The 20542-nt window shown below is 43.2% G+C and overlaps 1 protein-coding gene across 16 annotated transcripts in view; it reads right to left on the reverse strand.

The window, feature by feature from the left end:
- The window catches only part of ADGRL3 (adhesion G protein-coupled receptor L3), a 524012-nt gene that overhangs the window by 83061 nt on the left and 420409 nt on the right, over nucleotides 1–20542 (reverse strand). For 7 of the 16 annotated variants that reach the window (XM_083419409.1, XM_083419419.1, XM_083419415.1 and 4 more), the window contains exon 21: nucleotides 4168–4194. The exons of the other annotated variants lie outside the window; for them this stretch is intronic. In XM_083419409.1, the coding sequence (XP_083275535.1) occupies nucleotides 4168–4194 (27 nt within the window). The remainder of the gene's footprint in view (nucleotides 1–4167; nucleotides 4195–20542) is intronic. 16 annotated transcript variants of the gene reach the window in all.

A 20542-nucleotide genomic window follows, 5' to 3' on the forward strand; every position in this document is an offset into this window, starting at 1 on the left:
TATAACATACTAGTAGGATATTAGGACCACTTTGATCAACACTGACACTGGGAACAATTGTTCATCAGCTTGCCAAATGCCCTGACCTGCAAATGTCCTTCCCCCTTGTGCAGTTCTGTTGGCAGGGGGTTGGACTCGAAGGCCCTTGTGGTCTCTTCCAACTCTATGATTCTATGATTCTATGACCCTCCAGACTGGTTTGGTGGAGAATGGTGGTGGTGGTGGTGGAGTTCCACTGCACTAGTGGGTTTCTGCTAGTGCACTGAGCAAGTTGAATCCAACCCACTACCTCATTTGGAATACTGCAGAGAGGGCTACGGTGACAGACTGGAAGAAAAATTCGGAACTGATCTACGATTACGCTAAAAATCCAGATGATTAATGACACAAAGGACTGGATCACGTTTAACTAAGAAAAAGAAAAAAGGATCCGCTGGTTCATAATATCACTCATAACTGGAACATTCTTTTAATTACTCTGCCATGATGCAGACATTAGGCTACAACTATAAGCTGTAGCGAACTGGTACAAATCTCAATTCTTCAATAAATTCAGTAGGTGGCCATATGGAAGTTGCTTTCCCTAAGCCTCGACTCTGCATCTAACATACAGGGACAATCCTTTCGTAACGATTGTTAGGATGATGTCTATGAAGCACTTTATACTGTACTACATAATTGCTAAGCTGTCAGGGGTCCCTTTACCTTTACCTTTAATAACACAATGCTTATTGCTTCTTAAACAACTGGGTTAATATGTCTTAGCAACCCTTACTTTTACTGAGTTGAGAAATGTTAAACACTGCAATTGTTTCTTGAAATGATCTACTTCCTAATTATTTATTTATCTATTTATTCATGAGCTTACATGTATTCTGAAGGGGGGGGGGCTTGTTTATTTAGGCAGTTTAAAAGGAAATCAATATAATTCATGTAGCAAACCAGGACAGTCATGCTGTATAATTTCTTCGCAATATTGCAAATATGTACATTGTTTTGAAGTTTCATGTACACATTAGTAATGCTCAATTCCCCCCCCCCCCAAAGATAGCCAACGAATAAAATATTACTACAGAGTGGCATTTTGAATTGTTGTTGTTGTTGTTGTTGTTGTTGTTGTTGTTGTTGTTGTTGTTACAGCAGCTGCAAGCCAACAAAGCAACTTTAGCATGCCAGCCAGATTGCATCACTACCTGCCTTTCATTCAGTTTCACCTCAATATTCTCTGACCTTAGAAGAATCACAAAACCATTTTCCTTTCAGCATCCTTTGAATTTTAAGAGGGTTTTTTTTGGTTTAAAGAAAGGCAGTGATAGCTGCTGTACGTAGTGAGCACAATGCCCAGTTTCTGGGTGTGGATTTGCAGCATATGAAGTACTCAATCACAGCCCAATTTTTTTTTATTAAACTGTGTAAATATTGTGCTTTGCTACGACTCTTCAGTTTGGAGGAGCTGTAAGTGTGTGCATACAGACCTCAGGGCTACGCTAGTTTTTGTAGGGTTGCCACATTTCAAAAAGAGTTTTTGAGCTATTTTTTTAATGAAAATCGCCAAAATCTATACTACCGACATGGGCTGCCATATTTTCTTAGACATTTCCATGATTTCCACCCTGTTTAAGGGGGCTAAACACTGGCTACGTTCAGAAAATTCCAGACATATGGCAACCCTATCATTGGTGCAACGTTAGTTCTGTATGTAATTGCATGTTTATTAAAGGTAAAGGGACCCCTGACCATTAGGTCCAGTCGTGACCGACTCTGGGGTTGCTTCCGGGTCATGTGGCCAGCATGACTAAGCCGCTTCTGGCGAACCAGAGCAGCGCACGGAAACGCCGTTTACCTTCCCGCCAGAGTGGTACCTATTTATCTACTTGCACTTTGATGTGCTTTCAAACTGCTAGGTGGGCAGGAGCTGGGACCGAGCAACGGGAGCTCACCCCGTCGCGGGTATTCGAACCGCCAACCTTCTGATCGGCAAGTCCTAGGCTCTGCGGTTTAACCCAGAGTGCCACCTGCATCCCTAAGTATGTTTATTACCAGGATATAATTAAGCTGAAGCGAAGCTCCTGGTCGGGAGGTTCAGGAAGGTCCACCCTGAGCTGAACACAAATTACGATGGCGAAAGCATAGAGGCTACTTCCGAATGCAGTATTCCGGCTACGTCCGAGAAATTCCGGACGTATGGCAACCCTAGTTTTTGCATTAACTGAAATGTTGGTTAGATCTCGCTGGAGCCATAAAATCTTCAGGTGAAATTGAACCTGCCACTGAAGCAAATTGGAAAGCACTAGAGCATAGACATTGGAGTTTCCTTAAAGACATGCGGTACTTGAAACTGTTCACACCAGCACTGGGGGTTTTTTAAACATCAACACCTGAACTACAAAAAACTAACAATGCGGAAGAAGAAGCTTTATGCGGTGGAAGCAAATGGGGAAATGGTAGCTGTTTGTAGACCAGATGCTACATTATGGTCAAAAAAGGTATTCTATAAATATAGAGTCTCCAGACTAAAGATTGGTTGTTTGCACGGGGTTCTCTTGCATTTACTGTATTTTTTGCTCTATAGGACACACTTTTCCTCCTCCAAAAATTAAGGGGAAATGTGTGTGTGTCCTATGGAGCAAATGCAGGCTCCTTGGCTTCAGCGATAGCAACGCGAAGCCTCCGAAGCGCAGAGGGAGCGCTCCCTCTGTGCTCCGGAGGCTTCGCGTTGCTTTCTCTGAAGCCTGGAGAGTCTTGCTCTCCCAATTTCAGCAAAAGGAACCCGAAGCCTGCGGAGCGCAGTGGGAGCTCGCGCTGTGCTCCGAAGGCTTCAGGGATAGCAAGACTCTCCCGGCTTCAGCAGAGAGGGAGAGCTGTGCAGCGCCCCTTCAGCCAAGAGGGAGGAGAAATGGAAGGGGCTCCATTTCTCCTGCCGCTTCGCTGAAGGGGCACTGAGCAGAGAGGGGGAGATTTTTCCCCCCTTGTTCTTCCCCCTAAAACAAGGTGCGTCCTATGGTCGGGTGCATCCTATATAGCGAAAAATACGGTAACTTTCCCACACAATACAATAGTGAGGGCAGATCTTCATGCAGAATGGCATGGTTGTGGAGTTTGGCTTTACCACAGTCCCCAGGAATGTAGAGATTGGGGTGGAAGTCATCAAGAATCAATCAAAAATAATATTTTACCTTCATTGTATAGAGCCTTTTCATAATCTAGGTATGCCACGCACACACACAAAGCCACGACTTCATGTAGAAATTAAAAGCTTGGGTTTGTATCATGGAACTATACAATGAGTTAATCGCTGTCGGTTTAACTCTGAACAAAAATATTTGGGTTCATGCAGAAATTGTACAAATTGTTTTGGGGTTTTTTTTTTTGCTGTCAAAAAGAGACTTGCAAGAAAGTGAAGCCAGCCTAAAATAAATTGTATTCCCCACTCTTGTAAAAGATTGAAAGAATGACAGAGATGAGAATGAGACAAAAGAAATGAACACAAAGGACTCTTCACCAGAAGAACAAACTGAAAGTCCACTGCAAAATAAGAGGCACTTGCATTAGTTGTGCTATTGATTCAGTGTTTTTTCTTGCAGGATATGTGGTGCATTATTATCCAAGGCCCATAATTGATGCTTTGTTGTTTCCGTTAACTTTAAACAATTCTGTACAGACTTGTGTTATTCAAAGGGCTATTTTTGAAGACAGAAGCAAAATATTCAAACATTGCCATGCAGTCATTGACTGAATGGAACCGAAAACTAAAGAAGAATTTTCTATGTATTGTCCAGAATTGCCAATTCAGGACAGATATTGGGTGAAATAAATAATGTTAGCATTCCTTTGAACATTTACCCCTCAATTGCATTTAACCATTCAAAGGTAAAGTGATCACGTCAAGGACTTGCAGAGATGTGCATTATGACCCAGCAGGGAGCAGTGCGGGGGTATCCAAAGTCTGTACTACAACAGATCACGAGGAAGTCCAGGTGATAGCCAATCAAGGAACACGAAACATAGAAGCTGTAGGCCTTACAGTTTTCCTGCACAGTTTGCTCTTCTGCCTCCCTCAAATGTGAATGACAGAAGCTGTAATGACTTTTAAAGTACTGATCTGACAGCCAGTTCATGGGACCACACTGATAAATGGAATTTATCAGTCATTCAGGTCATTCTTACTTGATGAAGGGTCTGTTATCCTCAAAGCTGAAGAATGCATAGACATAAAGACAAGAACGTCAACATTAGAATATAATGACAAAAAGATACCATGTAGGTAAGCAATCAGACAAGCTGATCCCCAGCTAACAAGATCTACACTTTGGCCTGGTTTTCAATGAGGTGGTAAACCAATTAGGGGGTGCATGTGGCAGTTCACAATCGAATGGGCAAAGATACAAAAATAAACATTAAAAAAACCCATCATCCATATAGAAAACTAACACTTAACCTGGCTCTCTCCCTGATGTGCAAAAAGATTTATGTGCATAGAAAACTTTTGCAAGGAAATGTTCCATCTGAGGATGGGGGAAGAGGCCAGACACAGATTTACCATCTCAGTGAGAAGTAGTCCTGTATGGGACACCTTAGACCCCTCAAAGACCTAGAGACAGTGACCTTCCTTGTGGGCAGAGCCACCCTTAAGTTCTTCAGCTGCTTGACCATAGTCTTGATTGGCTTACAAAACTGATATGAAGATCTGCTGCCTTTGAATAACATTACTATTCAGTTTTGAATAAAGACAATACAGCAGGCCTTTGCGGATGATGATAAGCTTTCCTGCACTTTAGGCATTATTTACCCGGTATATAAGGATACATTCCTTAATGTTTTATTGTCAGTTTTTGGCAATAACAATTTCCTCCTTACATGAGTCAGACTCCATTATCTTTTATAGGTAATGGCGTTAGAATCTTCTCAAGCCCTCTACTGCTCTCTACTGACAGTTGGCCTATTTAAATGCCATTTTAAAATATACATATATTTGGTTGCCTACCAAACTGACGGAGTAGCTAAACATGCAGATGAAAAATAGCCTCCATTGTCTCTCATTAAAAATACATTTCTGCAGTTCTTGGTTACAAGCAATCTAAATCTATCCCCTGGCAGATGTATTTTCTGTTGTGACGAATCACTGATTTTCATGTGGAGAAATTCACAGTCACTCCAGAAAAGAAGACATAAGAATAGTGAAGCAACTCTCAAATTCTTATTTTAAAAGATAACATGAATGTTCTACTTATGCCTCGTGGCATCTAGATGCTAGTGGGATAATACTATGACTCAAAACCATAGTTTTCTTCACATATCTTTACCCAGGAACCCGCAAACCACATTACAATTCTACAGGCTGACTTGCTTGGCCTTTGCATTCTGCTGAACTGGTCAGAAGGCTTTATTTATTCATTCAGATATTTATATCCTCTCCTTCTAATGCATTCACACGGCTGAAGAGTGAATCACAGCAAACTTAAACACCACAGTCCATAATAAAACAGCAATATGAAAACCAAACACTATAAAAACAGGAAAAAGTCACTGCGGGTTTTTTTTTTTTTAAACCCTCTGAACAGGGATAAACTCATGTAATTTCATTTGGCTAATTTACCCTAGCAACTGAAATGCAGTGGAGCTTAGGGGAGTGAGATAGCAAGAGAGAGAAAGCCCAATGCTCAGCAGCACTTTATTTGAACTTTCCCTTAACTTATCACAACTGACTCTGCTAGGAAGACGTCTACCACCTAGGATGCTCCTCTGTCAGGAATGGCCAACTTGGGCATGTATGCAGGGGCTTATAAAATAAAACCAATTCAAAAAGGCTCTCTCCTCAGCTTCGAAGACACCATCCCTCTAGCCTGGTAAACTAGTCTCTCTCTTATTCCCCTGTTAGGGCCAATGAAAACACAATCGATCTGGGCGAGGCTGTCTGGGAGAGGCATAAGCCTTCTAGGGCTTATGCAACTGATCAGACCAAGGCTGGTCAAGGTGGCAGACTCTAATGTTGTAGAGTACAACACCCAACAGACATTGTCAGCACAGCCAAAGCTCAGGAATTATGGGAGCTGAAGAGAGCCATGTTGGCTACCCCTGAACTAGATTGACATTTTATGGAAAGATACAGATAGCGAGATGCACCTTACAACACCTAAGTCAAGGGAGGGGAAGGTTATTCTGTTATAGCAGAGTTGGGGAACCTGTGTCCCCCTCTTTATGTCTGCGGACTAAAAGTCCCATTAATCCTGACCATGGCTATGGTGGCTGAGGCTGATGGGAGTTGGAGTCCAAATATTGTGTGTGTGTGTGTGTGTGTGTGTGTGTGCACAGACTCCCCACCTGTTCTATAGAATTCATCTTGCTGAATATTGAAGCTCAAGAGTATTGAAATGACTTGCCCAGACAAGTGTGATGCTACTGGTCTAAGAGGTCCTCAACGCATCTGTTTGCCCCATATCCACAGAATGAGGAGCAATTACAATATTCAAATGGGATGTCCCAAAAGAGACCTGCTCCAGAGGGTACAATTAAGGCCAAAGGGTGGAAATTGCAGGTTTTGGCTAAACACTTGGAGATGCGTCTTATTGGTAAGAGCTGTTTCGTAGTTGTACAGACTGCCTTGAGTAGGTGGTGCTCTCCTCTGGAGGAAGTATTTAAGAAAAGGTTGGGCAGCCATATGTCAGGAAGGCTGAAGTTGCAGATCCTGCATTCCAGACCCTGAATTGTGCAGAAAGTTTGACTAGGTGACCTCCAAGTAAATTTACATCAATAAAATTAAGATTACTTGTCACTGTATGAGAGATCTGTAGCAGTAATGAGGAATCCTTTTTTGTAGTGGCATCCCAATCATTTCATCTGCAGTTTTAGGTACTTTTTTTTGGGGGGGGGGGGCATATTTCTCTTTTCTATTATATTCTAACCTTATATTGGTATGATCCAGATTTCCACCCAGGCAGGACTTCCTGGCAGAATACTAAATACATTATTCCTGAAAGCAATCCCCATGCTTAATGGCTTCGTAGCAAGACCTTGAGTATTTAATACATTTCAGGGCACATCACAAATCAATAACCATTGATCAGGTGTGAGCTTGGCTTTTTATATACACATGGAACAATTCTGACAAAAGAAAATTAGGGTTTAGCACTGCAATTCAACACGAACATAACCCTCATAAAACAGGAGCTACACAAATCAGAGAATAACCTACAAAAGGCGGAGAATGAAGTAGCATAGAACAGAAGCAATCAAACAATCATGCTCAAGTCTACTCAGACAGGACAAAACAGAATTTGCATATAGACTTAGCTCCCACACCCACAGTTTGTTGTTTTTTAAAAACAACCTGGAGTTGGGGAACAGTATAGACGGAAAAGAAAACACACACACACACACACACACACACAGGTTTGGCTTCTACCAGCCAAACGACAAATACAATGGTGTAAGTAGGAATTCCCACTGACATCTTTTGCAGTTAAAGTAGGCTAAGTGAGGAGGCATCTCCCAAAATTCCCTTGATGTGCTGGAGTTGCAGGGGCACCATTTTCAAGGTTCTGTTTCACATGACCCTTGACACATAAATGAGAGAGTATGGTGCCAAATCTCATGTGTTTAAGGACAAAAAAAGTCAAGGGACAGACAGTTATCGCTGCCAGTTTGGAATTAAACTGCAAAAGCTATTGATTTCTACTTTTTGTGCGTAACTGCAGAATGCAGATCCAGGTACATGAAAACGACCCCAAAGAAAAGCTTCACTTATTTACATCCATTCTACAGTTGTGTATGAATCTTTCAAGGGTTAAAATCAGAGGCAGAATCTCTCCCCCCCCCCCAAATTAAGCAGAACTATCACCTTGTGGAAGGGGAACTGTATGGCAGGCAGGCAGAGGGCTCTGGCAATGATGGGAAGTGGCACGCTGAATGTCTTTCCCCACTGAGTGTAATGGGATATGCTGCTTGGGAGGCTGGGCTTCCAAAACATGATGCTCTTGCTGTGGGCACCCGTAAGATAGTTTTACAACACTATGCAAGACATGCAGTGGAAGAGCACAAACCTTTAAAGTTGAGCTCTTTCCCAGTCTGCATCTGTATTGGAATTAAAAAGTCTTTTTATAGCCTCCTTTGGGAGGAAGGGCAGGCTAGGAATCAATCAGTCCATGAATGGGTACCAGGGTTTGCCCCCAAAATCATTTGTGGCCCTCAAGCATTGAAGCTGAACATTAGAGACCTTTGCAGGGATGCTTTTGAGCATTCCGTTTTAAGGTCTGAAAGGCGAAATGCAAGCACTTTTGAGTCTACAGCAGTACCTCGGGTTACAGACCCTTCAGGTTACATACATACGCTTCAGGTTAAAGACTCCGCTAACTCAGAAATAGTGCTTCAGGTTAAGAACTTTGCTTCAGGATGAGAACAGAAATCTTGCTCTGGCAGCAGCGGGAGGCCCCATTAGCTAAAGTGGTGCTTCAGGTTAAGAACAGCTTCAGGTTAAGAATGGACCTCCAGAATGAATTAAGTACGTAACCAGAGGTACCACTGTACTACCACCTCTCCCTCCCCCAAGAAAAAGAAACTTGCACCTTGGGAGAGTGGGTAGCTAGTGAGGAGACCTCAACAATAACGGGAAAGACACAGTGGGCATCTTCTCCAGGAAGAAATTATGCTCTCAGCATCTTTTCCATTTTGGGAAAGCTGCATATCCCATTACACTCAGTGGGGAAAGACATTCAGCGTGCCACTTCCCATCATTGCCAGAGCCCTCAAGGTGACGAAGCTACTTCCCTGAAGGGGTTAAAGGAAAAAATGAGGAATCTTCAGGTTAAGGGAATTCATTTTTAGCAGTGAGGGGCCAAGAAGACCCCTGGAACACCTTCATTGCTCACAATTCTGTGATCCTCAGACTGAGGCAAGCAATTCAAGAAAGAAAATGATTACCAAAACAGAGCAAAATATAATTAAAACCTCCACACTGGAAAGCGGCCTTACAAGTGATTAAATCATCTACCTGATATATTAGGCTAAGATTAATGCATCAAAAAACCAGTTCATCTTCAAATCCTGAGTCTCTCCCAGGATGACAATGGTTGGAGGTATAAACTGTTGCCAGCAATTCTCACACTACTCCTGTGTAGCTGCCCACTGATAGCTCCCTTCTGAAAAGAAGCTAAGATATGAATCAATATGATGCTAGATAAGTCATTTAAGGTGCTCTGGTAGGGCACATGGCCTTTACTGGAACTTGGCAGACAGACGGGGAGAATGATTTGCTATGGCCAAGTTGGCCTCTAAGCATATAATCCTGCAAAACTGAAAAACCGAAAGGATATTTTCTACAAAAAGACCTTTTAGATTACATTACAAATGGAAGAAAGGTTTCAGAGAATTTCCTTGAGCTAGACACGGAATGAAATGAACCAATGTCTAAGGGTCTGAATACATGGCGGTTATGCAAGATGGCTTGTGCTTTTTGTCTGTATTCCTTTTAATGACTTATTTACTCGCATATGTGCTTGTTGGTTTATATTTCCTCTTGTAACCATTTTCTTTCAGTACTCCTTTCTATTTTTCTGTTATGAGAATCTATATAACACAACTGTTCAGACTTCTGTGGGTGGGACGGTTGAGGGGTGTTCAGGAGTGACAGGGGGCTGTTAAAATTCTGAGATAAACCATTAAACAATAACAAAATAAACATTTTCCTTGGGAGCTTCTCTTGTTGTGGACTTTTAGATTAAAAACATGTAATTCCCTAAATGCATACTGGGGGATGCAAAGTGTGAATGCAGCAAATGGATTTTTAAAAACAGAAATGCATCTTGGATAGTAAATAAATTACACTTGTCAACAATCGAGGGGTGGAATACAATGCTCAGCTAAGGCGATTGTTCTTTCAGTGCAAGGATTTTGGCTTGCTAGACTGAACCATCTCTCCTCCTCTTCTCTTGCCCCGTTCTGTTCTGAGGATTACTCTGACCTCTGCTGAACAAATTTTGGGAGGGCAGGAGGGGCTTGGGAAGGAAAGAGAGAAAAAGCTAGTTGCACAAGCCGAAGTTCTTGTGAAGGCTCCCACTGACTGGGCTCCTTAGCTGAATCCTGCCCTAGGTTTGCTCCTGTGTAATGTGTGAAAATGGATCACAGCCAAGAAGTTAATTTGGCTTTTATATGCCCGTTCTTCAGCAAGGCTGTTGACCTCAGCTCCTACTGATCACAAAGGCAAAAGGATCTTATGAGAATAACCACACACTTTCCCAGAACTTTTCAAGACTAAATGAAAAATAAACCATATCATGAGGCATTTTCACATGTTTGAAATTGATGTTCATATTTTACCTGAAGGAAACGGCTAAGGAAGCTGGGCATGTTTAGCCTGGAGAAGAGGAGGTTAAGGGGTGATATGATAGCCATGTTCAAATATATAAAAGGATGTCACATAGAGGAGGGAGAAAGGTTGTTCTCTGCTGCTCCAGAGAAGCGGACACGGAGCAATGGATCCAAACTACAAGAAAGAAGATTCCACCTAAACATTAGGAAGAACTTCCTGACAGTAAGAGCTGTTTGACAGTGGAATTTGCTGCCAAGGAGTGTGGTGGAGTCTCCTTCTTTGGAGGTCTTTAAGCAGAGGCTTGACAACCATATGTCAGGAGTGCTCTGATGGTGGTTCCTGCTTGGCAGGGGGTTGGACTCGATGGCCCTTGTGGTCTCTTCCAACTCTATGATTCTATGATTCTATGAAAGGAGCTATCAGCAGTTGGGCTCACACGAAGCAAATGTAATTAATGGTGAACGTTATGGCTGCAAGTGAAGGCAGAGGAGGACTTTGCAACAGATGCCCTTCTCTCTTTCCCCCAGTGACACACTGCATCCCACCAGCTGAGCCATAGCCTGTGCATTTTGCTCATTTATTAATGCCCATTCTGCCATAACTGGAAGGATCAGAGTGAGTATTTACACAGCCACACACAAAATTAATAAAGAACAATTCAACTAACAATGCATATGCAATTGCCTCCAACTGAATTTCTCTCCAGATTTTTCGGGCTTCCAAATTCTGGTGTGGCTAAAGATAACATTATATAAGTAATACAGCATTGTAACAAAGCCAACTTGCCGCATAAAACGACGCAGGTGTTCTCTGGGTAGGAAGTTGAACTTGCATTGAAGAGCATTTCCACTCAGCAGCAGGAGGAAGAGTTACTGCTGGGAAATGTGTCCCTCTTCAATCCCCTCTCCATCGATGAAATGCTGCCCAAGTGTGGGCCTTAAGCAGGATCAAGCCCAGGGGAGATTCTGGCTCAGTTTTTAGTGCATATCCGCCTTTGGTTACTAGTGATGCACATCAGCATGTATGCGCAAGGTTTAAATCAAAGCAAGGTGAGGAAGGCTAAGGCAATAATACATTCACATTGATTACTTTTAGCACTGATTTAATCAATGCCGCACTGATTAATTAATGATCAAATGTGTTGCAAAACTGCAGCAAACTGGGCATGGCAAATTCATATTTTTAAGAAATTTTGCAAGTTAAACCGGAAGGCAGGTAGACTAGGCCATGGGACAGAGTGAACCTACTGGAGGAACTGCTCATCCTTAAATTCAATGGCTAAAAACAACATTTTAGACTACAAGTGAGGGCTGATGACTTCTATATCACTCTCACACACAAAAACTAGCATGTCAGGGAGAAATGATGCCATTAGCATATACATCATGCGGTGGTTTTGCTTGTCTTGCTTGGCTGTAACAATGGTTCCCAAAGATGTTTTTGGGTGGACTTTAGGGAGGTCCTAAAAGTGTCAGGGGCTGTCTCCCCCTCCCCCTTCACTTGCTCTGTAACATCTGGTATTCAGAGGTATTCTAACCACGAAAGGTTCCATCTTGCTCTCCTGGCTAATAACCACTGATAGCCTTTATCCTCCATGAATTTGATTAATCTCATTTGAAAGCCATTGAAGCCAATGACCATCGCATCTCGTGGGAACTGAATTTCGGTCACATGGTTGCTCCTTTGCTGAAGTGTACAGCTTCATCACTCAGATGCCGAGAGTGGAGGTGGAATCAATGTGCAGCACATTTGCAGAAGTGTATTGTATTTTAGTAATTGTTAGAGCCTTGAAGGGTCTTTGGCACAAAAAGGTGGGATTATAAATGAATAAATGAAAGAATACAGTACGCACTGTCACTGATTTGCTCAAGTGCACTAGATGTCTTCTTCTTCCAAGCACCCGGAGTAGATAGATGTACTGTTGGGTGTCCGGAAAATTACTGCATATAAATGTGTTTGAACCACCAGATAATGTCAGCCCGCATTGTCCTGGGCTTCAGCTGCACTCAGAGCTGGGCAATTCTGCAAGCCAGGGCAGGCGCTAGGATTCCCATAGTCTCATATACACAGATGGCATATATGCCTTTGGGAACAGGCATCTCAGGTAAGAGGGCAGCCCCATTCTCAAGCGGGATGCCATGCTGAAGATGGTTCATCATCAGGATGTCAAGTATGTCAGGACGCAATATAGATGAAAATTCCCATGGGAAGTGAGGCAGACTTGAAAAGTCATTTCTGTCCAGCACTGCAGCAAATCTGAAAAGTCGCGGTGCGAGGTATGCAGCGCTGAGCTCCACCGGGCAGATCTTCCTGTTTCTAACTACATCGCCAGCATCTCTCGTTACATCTTGTATGCCATGATGTTGAATACATGTCAGTGAGTCAGTTGGAGCAAGCCAAGATGAAGAAGTGCCAATCATCTCTGAAGCCTCTGCGGTGCACAGTACAGTAAGCACTTATGAATGCCCTAGAGGCCTTGCTATAGTAAGTTTGCCTCAGGTCCTTGGCATGCGGATCCCCTTCTGACCAGGCCACAAAGACTGCCAATCCTCACAGATGTTCATTCCACTTGATTTGCTGAGGAGTGTTCTGGGCTTGAGGCCACCACGAAGCAAAATTCATTCATTAATGCTGAACGCTCCCTTTTCAGAGACCCGCTGAGGGAAGTTGTGATATTCTTGGTCTTAGAGGCTCTAGCAGAGTCACTTCCAAACAATAACTTGGGAGGTAAAAGGACCCCTGACCATTAGGTCCAGTCGTGGCCGACTCGGGTTGCGGTGCTCATCTCACTTTATTGGCCGAGGGAGCCGGCGTACAGCTTCCGGGTCATGTGGCCAGCAGGACTAAGCCGCTTCTGGCAAATCAGAGCAGCGCACGGAAACACCATTTACCTTCCTGCTGGAGAGGTACCTATTGATCTACTTGCACTTTGACGTGCTTTCGAACTGCTAGGAAGGCAGGAGCAGGGACCGAGAAACGGGAGCTCACCCCGTCATTGCGGGGATTCAAACCGCGACCTTCCGATCAGCAAGTCCTAGGCTCTGTGGTTTAACCCACAGCGCCACCTGCATCCCTTAACTTGGGAGGTAATTGCCCACAATTATCAGAGCAGCTCAGGACAATTATCTCCCACGGACGTCATTGAGGGTGGGTACACAGAAGATTCCTATGCCATCATGACTTTGAAGGAAGTGGCTCAACTAACTGCTGGTTCTTATTGGGAGCTGGAGTGCTGATGCTTCAGTGCTACTCAGGAGGACCTTGCTAAGTGTTGACCCCACGTAAGAGATGTGGGACATCAAGCTGGTGGTTCGGGGCAATGGTCATTTAAAGAGTCAGACATAGCAGTTCTACTTGGTGGACATCTTTGCAGGTCTCCCTGATGACATTTCCATGGGCAAATGGCTTGCCCTGGATAGAGAAAAATATCAGGAGAACCAAGCACCCTTCTCTGATATCAAGGCAGAATACCACAGATGTGAAGATACCACAGAGAATGTGGTATCTTCACATCTTATGGCAGCAAATTCTACAGTTTAACTATATGCTGTGTGGAGAAGTAATTCTTTTTGTCTGCCCTGAATCTCCTGAAGGGCAGTTTCAATGGATGGCCCAAAGTCCTAGTATTATAAAGAGTTTTGTCCACACCATACTTAATTCTATAAACTTCTGCTATGTCCCCCTGCTCCCTGGACATTTTAGTTTTAGGATAATTGCTCCAGCCCCTTGATAATGTTGCTTGTCCTTTTCTGCACCTTCTTGCTCCTCTATAAGATATTTTTTGTTGTGTGGTGACCACAACTGGACAGAGGATTCCAAGCGTAAAATTCTATAGGGGAATTGTGACACTGGCGGTTCTGGTTTTGATCTCTTCCCTAATGATTGCTAGCATAGGATTCGCCTTTTCACGGTTGCTACACAGTTAGCCGATAACCAATGAAAACGTTCACTATGAACCACTATCTCTTGCCACCGCAGGTTCAGATCCCCACAGTGTACAGGTGCAGTTAGTGTTGCTGTTTTTGCCTCAAGATCTATCACTTTACCGTTTACTACATTTGCCTGATTGTTGGAGAGATCCTCTTGGAGATCTTGGGGAGATCCTCTTGGAGCTCTCCACCGTTCCCTTGGGTTTTCATCCTCTTGAATAATTTTATATGATCAGCACACTTGGCCACCTTCCTGCTCACCCCCAACTTCTTGCAAAGAAGTTAAGCACAAGTCACCATACAAATCCTTGGAGGACCCTCCTCCATTGTGAGAGCTGTCCATTTAGCTTTACTCTGCTTCCTGTTCTTTCACTAGTACTATCCCTTAAGAGGACTAGTGAAGCTTCTCCTGCCTCCATGAAGCCATTCGTCCACAGGAACTGCAAGACTGAGCTCCTGCTCTTCATACTTTCTCACAGTTGATGCTCCCTTGGCACCTGACAGTTTGCCTTCTTGGACTATGCTGCTTCATTCTGGCCCCTCTGCTCACTTGCTGCCACTTCTGAAACCTCACATTTACCTGTCTTAATTACGCTGTTGGTTGCTGGTCAACTAGCTGATAGTTTGCACCTATCTCACTTGGGGGCTCCGGTACTGTCCCCCCTGTTCCCTATTCCTAGGGAAGCTCAATCCACAGTGTGGACTCAGGAGTCTCTGCTACTTCCAGTACTCTATTCACTCCAGCATAGTGTCTCAAATGTACCATCTTTAGAGAACTGAATGTGACTTCCTTCCTTCCTTCCTTCCTTCCTTCCTTCCTTCCTTCCTTCCTGGGCTAAAAGCTCTGCTATGGTTGTAATAATATAAATTATTAGATCATTTACCAACTGTATAATAAACAGTTTTAATAAATAACACTTGAACACACCATTTTATGTTATTAATAGCAGGCTCTGCAATGCGTTTTTTGCCTATTTACATTAAGCAGTACAGAATGGAAATTCAAATGCAGACTGGCATTGTTGGTGGCTGATTATTCCATCATGCTGGAGAATGAGCAAATGAACGAATGCCTGGTGGCATGACTAATGCTACTAGATCCTATAATAATGTTGTTTGAGTGGGTATGGAAAAGCTGGCCGCTGAGTCTTTTGCTCAGCTTAGTCCTTGGTTACGTTTCTCTATTAGTTGCTGGTGAGTAGAAGGTTTTTTAGATCAGTGGCTGGCAACCACCCAGGGTCCGAGAGGGAAGTAGAATTGTTCAGAATAGCTGGAGATACTTTGGAACAATTTTGGCTGAGATCTGTAGGTGACAAGTGATATTCTGTTATGTTCTCTCCTAGGTTTGCCCTGTGGTAGGATATAAATGAGTGACACCTGTTAATCTGTTTCTTTATTTGGTTAGGCGGGTATGCTAGTCTAAAAATGCCTGAAGTAAATCCTGTTTAAGCAGCTACAGCAAACACAGCTGTATCATTGGGCTAGCTATAATCCATGTGTAGTGTGCTCTGGATGATATCTGGATTGAAAGTGAAACTGCTACATTGACATTCCTGTTGAGAAACACACAATACTCATGGCCTCTGGAAGAATTATGTATATTGACCAGGAAATGTGCGTAATTCCCTCTTCATGGACAGTTTGTGTGCACATTCTCCATGATGTGTGGTGAATGTGCACAACGATTCAGATGAACTGTTCAACTCATATTACCTTAAAATTCACACACAATGGCCCTGTGGGCTCTACGCCTTTCAAGTTTTTGTCACAATAAATGCTAGTCTTTTCAGTGCAACACGACCCTTTTGGATTTCATTATGTTACCATTATGGTGCAGAATGACACCAAAGTGGTAACAACCACATTGCTAATCACACCTATGACTTCTCAGATCACAGTGGAAAGGGTCAGGATGACTCTTCTTTCAATGAATCTTAGAAGATCAGTAATCTAAATCGTGCCTGAAAAGCTATGCGTAGTAATTGCTGCCAATCTAGCAGTGATAAAATGTGCTAGAATAAATCATTTCCCCCCAGTTCTTGGCCTAACCTTTAAACATTTTGATATACTGGAAGAACAATTACATTTTGAATGGAAAAGATCTACTTGGTATTACTCAGTGCGCACATGCATTCCATATCGTTTTCTTAACTCCTTGTTGTTAAGACCCAGAGTGTCCTGATCTGGACCTGCAGAAGAACCCCTGGGACAAGGCAGCAAGGAAGGTCAGTTGTCACTACGTTGTGGAAAGTTCCTAATGAGCAACTTGCTTTGACAAGGATTGAAAGTGAACTGAGGTACTTTGAGTCCCTGCCTTTAATCCACCTCTCCTAGGCTCTGCCCGTTTGGGGATAACTAGAGTCTAGGGACACGGGTGGTGCTGTGGGTTAAACCACAGAGCCTAGAACTTGCCGATCAGAAGGTTGGCGGTTCAAATCCCCGCGACGGGGTGAGCTCCCATTGCTTGGTCCCTGCTCCTGCCAACCTAGCAGTTCAAAAGCACGTCAAAGTGCAAGTAGATAAATAGGTATTGCTCCGGCGGGAAGGTAAACGGCGTTTCCATGCGCTGCTCTGGTTCACCAGAAGCAGCTTAGTCATGCTGGCCACATGACCCGGAAGCAACCCCAGAGTCGGCCACGACTGGACCTAATGGTCAGGGGTCCCTTTACCTTTAGGGTCTCTTTAAATGCCAACCCTCTGCACTTAAAATTGGCTGGTGCTCCCTGACCTGGTGCACTCCCTTCCCTGTTGGACTGGCGAGGTACTATGGAAGGCACTCAGTTTCCTGAGCTCAGGGAAGAGGCCCAGAAGGGTCCTTGCGCTGGGGCCCTGACATCTGCTTCAGTGGGCTCCTGCCTGCCAGCCTGAAGCTCCGTGGTCCCCTGATCAACAGCATCAGCCCTCATTGCCAGGACTCTGGTTTGGCTCTCTAGCAGGTGAAACTATGGTATAACCGAGTGTCCAGGTCTCTTCTGGATCCTGGGGTCACAACACAGAGACTTCAAAGGCTCATTCACGTCCTGTTCATTTGGCCTGGTTTCAGTTGGAATCCCATGCCAATGTAGAATATGTGCTTGCTAGCATGGCCACTTGGGAACTGGGGCCATGCTCATCCTGACTTGTCAAAGCCAGTTGAGAGAAGCAGTGCCCATTATTGCCATATCTACAGTTGTTTGGCACCTGCGCAACAATATGGATCCTGGGTGTGGGTTTTTCTGTTAGCTACCCTTTTCTCTACTTTCAGTCCTCATTTTGAATTCAGAGAAGTTTGTTGAATGATGTATAGTTGGATGGGAGCCATTTCAAAGACCTCTGCTAGTCCTTTTCGCTTGGGCTTGGCACCAAGACTGTACTTGTGGCCTCAGCTGATAACCTCCATTTTAGGGATGAATCGAGGCGACTGCGCTCACTGACCCTTTTCTGAAGTTGTTGATATGGGAGTTCATCAGGTGATGCAGGTTCTACTCATTTTTGGAAGGAACAATGGCAAAAAGGTTTCTCTTCATCTTCCCAGAGCCTTCTCTGTGATATTCCACAAGGTCAACCCTGTTCTGCTCTACCTCAGTGGTACAGCACATGTTTCACGTGTAAAGAGTTCTAGAATCTTCTGCCACAAAAAAATCAGGCGGCACAGAAAGGAAGTATCTTTGCCAAAGACCTTGAAGAACTGCTGTTATTTGATGTTGACCGGAGAGTACCCAATCTGTCCTCTACAAGCTTCCTTCAGGTGGTCCGTAACGTGTCTGTGGATTTGTGGTTGAAGATGGGAGACGGCACATCTATCACATTTACAGATTCATTTTTCACTGTGTTTTATTGCTTCTTTTCTTTATTTCATTTTCTTATTTTATTGCTTCTTTTATTTCTTATATTATATTACAATCTGAATTCTACGGTGGGGAATTCACTGTCTCACTAAGGCAATTGTTCCTTCAAGGCAAGCATGTGCTGTTTGGGGGGGGGGGTTCTCCCCCCTCAATTCTGGCAAATGAAAGGGGCGCACAGGGGAGTAGGGAGAGGAATCCCCATTGCACCAAGGGAAATCCTTGTAGGGGGCTTCCATTGATAAGATTCGTTAGCTGAATCCTGCCCTGTTGAATTCAAATTGCAATACAATAATATACAATGTAAGAGGAAAGAAACAAGTAAAATAACAATAAAAAACACACAGCATCTAGACCAGTGCATTGCAATTGATACAACAGGCAGAAAAATCACTAAGCAGAAACCCTAAACAGTTTTTAAGGGGACCGTGTTTGGAAACCACTATGATAGATAGTAGTGGAGGAAAATGTTTGGAAACCACTATGACAGATAGTACTTAGATGGACCTCTAAGGCAGCTTCATTTGTTAGTTCAATCTGTTTATAAGGGCGTTGGGTGAGATTCCCATGGAGATATGCTCCCTGCTCACTAGTATGGGGCAGACTTGGAGCAACACGCCTCTATTTCACTCAAACTAGGTTCCGTTTCTGAGTTTATCTGTTTTATAGCCATGGAGGGGACTGTGTGACATGAGCCACCTGAAGGTGAATCCTGAGAAGTTGGAAATAATGATGGTTTGGCAGCACATCCTGCTCAATGAGGTTTGCAGCCTTGGGATGTTCTTGGAAGTTAAGGTCACAACGGAGGTGACATTTTTCTTTCCTACACTCCATGAAAGCGGAGGTGGCAGTCTTCTATTAATTGGTGACTAGCTGCCCATCTTTTACTTTGTTTGAAGCTAAACTACCAAAAGGAGGACCCACAACAAAACGTTGCACTCCGAAGGCAGCACAGTACATTCCATTTTCCCTTCCACCCAGAAGCTGTCTTTAAAAAGGAAGCACATCTTGTCCTCCTGAGGACAAGGAACAAAATATGGAAAAGGAAGACACAGAGAGGAGGACGACATGCTAGCACTCATTTCAAAAACCTTTACAGACAGTCACATAGAAGAGACTTATTCTCTGTTGTCCCAGTGGAAGGAATCTTAAGCTACAAAAACAAAGATTTCTTTAGGAAGAAAATACAGGCTGAACAGTCCACAGATGCTGAAGCTCTGTATTTTTTGCACTTCAACAGGAGATTGGACTAAACAGTCCACTAGGTTCTACTGAACTCCACTACAGGCCTTCTTTGGCTCATTCCCAGACTTTGGAAAGTAGTGTAAGGGTTTGTTTTTAATGTCAGGTCCATAGCAAGTAAAATATTCTGATGCTTTAGTTATTTTATTGAACTGCACTGATATTTTTTTAAAGTGTACCAGTAATGGAAGTTTGGGGGGGGGGGCACAAGATATTCTGGTTAAATACCAAAAGTGGATTTCAAAAGATAGTATTGTTTTTGGTAGAAGGAACTCAAATTGCTAATAGCTAGGTTAAAGGTTTTCTCTAACATTCAATTACACTCAACAAGAGATAAGAATTGCATTTTAAAGATCTAGGTTAAATAAAGGGAAAAAGAGGCAATATCGGTGGGCTTTTCCTTTCTGGTTGTGCGTAGAATACAGAAAAATCAAACAATGATTTTTCTGTAAACAAGGGAAGGGTTTTAAAAGTGAGTTAGATTGAGATGAAGTAGAAGCAGTCATTGTAAATGAAGGAGGAACACATTAGGCACAAGAAAAAGAGTAATTAATGATCAAAATTTGTACCAAAAAGTTTCCCAATCTTAAGCTGCTAGATGCTAATGGATGGGAATCATTGACATTTAATTATAAGATCTCAGCTGATGCTATGGATGTAAAAGGATAAATTTTAGCAGAGTTTCTGATTTGGAGGGTGAGCACTATCCATATGGCCCGCCAAGTCAGATGTGACAGCAAACTATTGCTACTACTAAACAGGAAAATGGGACAGAAGCTGAGATAAAGATGAATAAAGAAGAGAGGAGAAGAGAGAGAAGAGAAGGTAGCGGGAAGTTCACAGCTCATTCTCTGTCCTCCAAATCATAGTTTGGATAATTGGTCTGAATTGAACCAGACTAATTATCACTATCTGGCTTCCATTCCTCAATGTCTATGGTTTTGAATTTAAGCCACGACAACAGAAACAGCTAACTATAGAGACAATAACTTCTCAATCTGATTTAAAAGTGGTCAAGTTCTAGAGAAGAGGTCCCATTGGCAGACAAAATAACATATGGCGTACTTTTCTCTCTGGTTGGACTTTGTTGTCAGTAAAAAACATCAGGAAGTAGTCTACTAGGACATTCAAAGTTCCCTCTGATACAAGTTACAGAACCATTTGCACCCAGTAAGTCACTCTCCTGGAACACTAAGCACAATGAAATGATTAAACAACCTACAACTGTATCCATTTCCTTCCTA

This window comes from Podarcis tiliguerta (assembly GCF_965153285.1).
Source record: "Podarcis tiliguerta genome assembly, chromosome: 17".
Lineage (NCBI taxonomy): Eukaryota > Metazoa > Chordata > Lepidosauria > Squamata > Lacertidae > Podarcis > Podarcis tiliguerta.